At 38.1% G+C, this 5,592-nt stretch overlaps 1 protein-coding gene across 1 annotated transcript in view; it reads left to right on the top strand.

Moving 5' to 3' along the window:
* Nucleotides 1-5,271, top strand: part of arvcfa (ARVCF delta catenin family member a) — a 20,437-nt gene extending 15,166 nt beyond the window's left edge. Inside the window, exons 10-17 of the mRNA XM_052607711.1 lie at nucleotides 1,425-1,552; nucleotides 2,281-2,431; nucleotides 2,509-2,701; nucleotides 2,782-2,893; nucleotides 3,006-3,093; nucleotides 3,581-3,657; nucleotides 4,463-4,566; nucleotides 4,662-5,271. Coding sequence (XP_052463671.1) covers nucleotides 1,425-1,552; nucleotides 2,281-2,431; nucleotides 2,509-2,701; nucleotides 2,782-2,893; nucleotides 3,006-3,093; nucleotides 3,581-3,657; nucleotides 4,463-4,555 — 842 coding nt within the window. The 3' untranslated portion in view covers nucleotides 4,556-4,566; nucleotides 4,662-5,271. The remainder of the gene's footprint in view (nucleotides 1-1,424; nucleotides 1,553-2,280; nucleotides 2,432-2,508; nucleotides 2,702-2,781; nucleotides 2,894-3,005; nucleotides 3,094-3,580; nucleotides 3,658-4,462; nucleotides 4,567-4,661) is intronic.
* The last annotated feature ends 321 nt before the right edge of the window (nucleotides 5,272-5,592 follow it).

Raw genomic sequence — 5,592 nt, 5'->3', positions numbered from 1 at the left:
TCTTACATGAAAAAATACATAACTCACACCAAAATCATGCTTAGAAATCAGAATGTGATTTTCCCACAATATAATAAAGTAGGAGTGAGATATTATTTAATTATCTCTATTTATATATGAGGTTAGTATTTTTAGTACTGCATTTAATTTGATGTGAACATTTTTTTTACACAAATTTATCAAATTATATTTTCTTTACACAATGTATAATTGGCTTTTCATATGATTTTGGAGTGAAATGTGCATTTTTATTTGTATCATGCGGTGTAATGAGAATCATCACTAAAGATAATTATAATAAATAAAAAAAACAATGCATTCAATTAATAACGACTTGAGGTAAATGTGCTCAATTGCTATTCAAAAACAATGTAATGCAATGCAATACAAAAAAAAAGTTAATAATAGTTGACTTCTTTATATATGCTTTATGATTTTGGGGTGAAGTGCAAGTTTTAATGGGTATCATGAATCAGAGTCACCACTAGGATAATTAAAGGGTAATTAATGGGGTATACGTAATGAGATAAAAAAATGAGGATAATTAAAAAAGAAAATAAATAAATAAAGTAATGCATTACTGTCGTAAAACCTTGGGGTAAATGTGCATAATTATTATAAAAATAATGCAATTGCAATATATATATATATATATATATATATATATATATTCACCTCATTATTTTGGGTGATTTCATGTGGTCTAGAGTGATGCATTGTAATAACAAGAAATTAGGGTAAATGCGAGAATCATCACTGAGGATAATTATAATTAAAACAAACATACAAAAAAATAAATTCATATTCTAAAATAATTTTTAATGCATTACGGTAATATATTGTAAACTTGGGCACATATTAAAAAATATAAATGCAAAATAATATCAATGCATTTTTTATGCAATATGCATTGATTTTTTTCTGGGTGAAATGAGAGTTTTCATGGGATTAGGATACAGTATGTTTCTCCGCATGAACTGCACACGCTTATTTGAGGAGCATCATTAGATGTGTGTTTGAGTCACTGATGCGAAAGAATAATGAAGCAGGAACAGAGAAACTCTTTTAGTATTAAATACACATTCTGATGTATAAAATCCCTAAAGCCTCACGTGATCATCTCTGCTTTTCACTCGGGATCAGGCTTCAGATGATCAACGACAGAATCTTGTGTGTGACTGTAGGTCTGTAACCCAGTACTAGTGCTCAGACTGATCTGAACAAACCTCTGACATGAAGTATTAAACCTCAGCGTGTCCCGCGGCGCTCAAGAGCACCTCTCAGAGCATTAGAAAGAGCCTGTCAACCAGTGCCCTTAAAATAATGCAAAACTCTGGTTCGTACAGGATCTCACTTTCCCATTTCATTTCAGATCAGTGTATGGAGTGTGTCATGAATGATTCATAACGGCTCTGTCTGTGCAGGCCTGGAGCTTCTGTACCAGCCGGAGGTGGTGCGACTCTATCTGTCTCTCCTCAAACTGAGTCAGAACCACAACACACTGGAGGCAGCGGCCGGAGCCCTGCAGAACCTGTCAGCCGGACACTGGACCGTGAGTCTGACCACTAACACATCCACTGACCAGCTACAGATGACCGTCTGGAACTGATCCAAATCATTCGTTCATGCTTGTCTGTTTTTCTTAAATATTTCGGTTTGACATGCTTTATCTGAAATCACTGATAGTGTAATAATACATGCAATACGTACAGTTTGATTGCATATAAAATCCCATGCATTTGGATCACACTGTTTTAACATTAATAAATTAAATGTGATATTTTCGGTCGAACTGTAAATGAAACCGGTCAGATTTTTACAAGAATGCTAATAAATGGAATCTCGTTTGAATACACAGTGCCCAGCTTTATTTATTTATCATCAATAAATCCAGTTCGTTTCAATATCGTGCAGTGAACGTGAATAATCATATTTTAACCGTAAGTGAAAAGATTATTTTCACAATGAACAGATTTATGCTGATTCTAAGCTATTTGATTAAATGCATTTTAAAAATAGTTTAATTTATCTATGATCCATTGAGTTTATTCGTTGCTTAAAGTTAATTATGTGTAATTTTAATGCATGGAATTTTTATATGCAATTTTTTCAATTCAAATGATGTTAGAGAAAACATTTAAAACCAAAACCCGAATGACTTTTAGTGTGACTGTGCATGTTTTACTCTTCTCTGCTCAAAGCATGAACTTTAAATGACAGTACAGAGCACTAAAGCATGAATCGAAGCCTCTTAATGAAGCGTCCTCTGTGTTTTCCCAGTGGTCCAGTTATACCCGAGCGACGGTGCGTAAAGAGAAGGGTCTGCCGGTGCTGGTGGAGCTGCTGCACTCCGACGCTGATAAAGTGGTGCGAGCCATCGCCATCGCGCTCAGAAACCTCGCCATCGACCACAAGAACAAAGATCTGATCGGTAAGATCCAGAGCCGCAGCTTTACTCTGACGCTGTGCGTGTGATGCTGAGGCTGACCGTCTCTCTGCTGCGGTCAGGGAGTTACTCCATGAGGGATCTGGTCAGTAATCTGCCCTGCGGTCAGCAGCGACCCGCCAAGAACCTGGAGGGAGACACGGTGGTGGCCGTCCTGAACACTATACTAGAGATCGTCTCGGAGAACCTGGAGAACGCCCGCTTCCTCATCCAGGGACAGGGAATCCAGAAACTGGTCTCAATCAACAGAACCAGGTGACAATCACACAAAACACTCTGTGCTAAAGCAACATGTAAAGCTGATTGGTCTGATCAGGGTGTGTTCTTGTTGTCAGCCAATCGGTGCGCGAGACCAAAGCCGCGTCACACATCCTGCAGACGGTCTGGGCCTATAAGGATCTGCGACACACGCTGTGTAAGGCCGGCTGGAACAAAACACACTTCAAGGTAACAGCAGTTAAAGTCAGACGGATGGATCGATGCGTGTTTCACAGCCATGCGTATGAAATTAATATCAGAGAGCGCTGTGCTGATGATGAATCTCGATCGTGTGTTTCAGCCAGCCGTCTCCAGTCTGCCCAAAAAACAGAGGAACGGGAAGCAAGGGAACGATGACATCACACTGCCCTTAATGGAGAAGAACCAAGGTCTCTGATTCCTGCCGCTCGAATGAGGCTTATTTATGATCTTGCACTGATGAGAATGACAGGAGCGCTGTGCCTTATTTATTATGCAAGTTTGGAGTGTTTGAAATAAGTATGTGCATGTTTTTAATACACTAATACAATGATTGTGTGTGTGTGTGTGTGTGTGTGTGTATAATGACATGGGTATGACACAGGTATTACAAGGAGAGGGTGACTTATGAGGACATAACCCATGTCCCCATTTTCAAAACACTTATAAATCATACAGAATGAGTTTTTTTGAGAAAGTAAAAATGCACAAAGTTTCCTGTGAGGGTTAGGGTTAGGTGTAGGGTTGGTGAAGGGACATAGAATTTACAGTTTCTACAGAATAAAAACCTTTACACCTATGGGATGAACACACTTTACACAAAAACAAACATGTGTGTGTGTGTGTGTGTGTGTGTTTCATGCACTGACGCAGTGATGTGTTGTGTCTCCTCTACAGATGGATACTGTAGTGTGGATCAGGCCGAGCGAGCAGGAGACGCTCCGTGTCACATGATCGAACGAGAAACTTTTCAGGTCAGGGGTCATGTTGTACCATTACTGTTCTCCAGAAACTTCTAAAGTCTTTATTCATGTCAAATGTATTCATATAGCATCATTACAAGCAACAATGTGAATTACAATATCAATCCAAAACCTAAAATAATAAAAGAGAGCATCATATATAACAGATAAAACTATATACAGCTGCTCAGATGGAAATTAAGTAAGAAATTGATCAAGAAATAACATTTGCTGCAATTGTGCTCACCCTTAGATCATCCAAGATTAGGATCAGTTTGTTTGGAGAAATATAGCATTGCATCAGTGTCTCATCAATGGATGCTCTGCAGTGAATGGGTGCCGTCAGAATGAGAGTCTGATAAAAACATCACAATAATCCACAGCACTCCAGTCCATCAGTGAACATCTGGAGAAGACAAAACCTGAAACACATCCAGCATTAAGATGATTTTAACTCAAACACATAGAGTCTATAATCATAATAACACTTCCTCCAGTGAAAAAGTGTTCTGGTCTGAATCAGGAGAGAAATCTGCACAGATCAAGCAGCGATTAAACAGATCTAAACTAATATGTGTCTGGATTAATTGATGGACTGGAGTGCTGTGGATTATTGTGATGTTTTTATCAGACTCTCATTCTGACGGCACCCATTCACTGCAGAGCATCCATTGATGAGACACTGATGCAATACTACATTTCTACAAACCTGATGAAGAAACAAACTCATCCTGATCTCAGATGAACTGAGTCTGAGGTTTTCAGATATTATAATGCATAATGGGCAGATGTTTTCATGATGTTGAATGTGTTTCAGGGAGTGAATGATAAGAGGCATTTCATCAGGACCAGCAGACCTGCGGTTGGTTTAGTGGAGCGAACACCACAGCCGCTGGATTCATGGGTCTGATCCGGCTCACGGTAAACCACATCATCACACACTCAGTCTTTGTATCATCTAACACATGTTAACAACGTTGAGTTTCATCTAATGTATGCTTGATTTGTTTTCATAGGCTGGAGATCCACTTTCAGACCTGCATTTAGACTGACATTATCAGCCTTCAGCACAATTCACCACAGAATCACACGAGAGAAATACAACACTGTCCACATCGATGACCTTCGTGAAGGAGAGCTGGAGGAACCGTGTCCGATCCGTCTGGAAGTGGAAGTTGACTCTTTGCTGCTTTGGCAATCTTCACTGTTAAACTCAAGATTCATGATGATGTGACGAGTCATTTATTGATCATTTAACATCTGATCATACATCATATTACGATCTTGTGTTGTTGCTATTGCTTATTTTTTTTGTTGATGAGTCTCTAAATTGTATAATAGTGTTCCAATCACACAGACAGTTTCAACTCTGTATCTAAAGTTTTATGCATAAAAGAAACAATTAAGAATATTAATAGGTTTCTGGGACTGGAAAAGCAAAATCTACTTATTATAGTCTATATCAGAGAATATATCAGAGATTTTAACGCATTCATACTGAATTTGTTTCATGACATCAGTGATTTAATGGCTTGACAAATAATTAAGATAACATTTTATCTCTTCTTAATAAATCTATTTCGTCATGCATCTAACAGAAAATAAATAAATGAAAAACAAAACGTATTCTTGCTTCGTGGCAAATTTCCTGGCGCGCGCTGAATGATTCGCTCGTCTGGTGTGTATTCGAATCTTTCGAGCGATTCGAAAGAAAAGAATCGATTCAAACGATGCGGCCACAGCCTTGGGAAGATGGTCAGGAAAAGCTGATTCAAGAACTTGGGATAGATTCACAAGGAGTGCACATAAGCCAGAGTCAGATTTTATATGCATTATATGATATTGTTTTATATCAGTCCTATTGTGAACTGATATTTTTTAGCACTGACATATAAATGCGAGGATGATTTTTTTTAAATTATGTAATTGTAATGAATGACCACATGA

The sequence above is a fragment of the Carassius gibelio genome, chromosome A10 (assembly GCF_023724105.1).
Source record: "Carassius gibelio isolate Cgi1373 ecotype wild population from Czech Republic chromosome A10, carGib1.2-hapl.c, whole genome shotgun sequence".
In the NCBI taxonomy this organism is placed as follows: domain Eukaryota; kingdom Metazoa; phylum Chordata; class Actinopteri; order Cypriniformes; family Cyprinidae; genus Carassius; species Carassius gibelio.
Note: the sequence above shows the minus strand (reverse complement) of the source record. Positions and strands in the feature narration are given on the sequence as shown.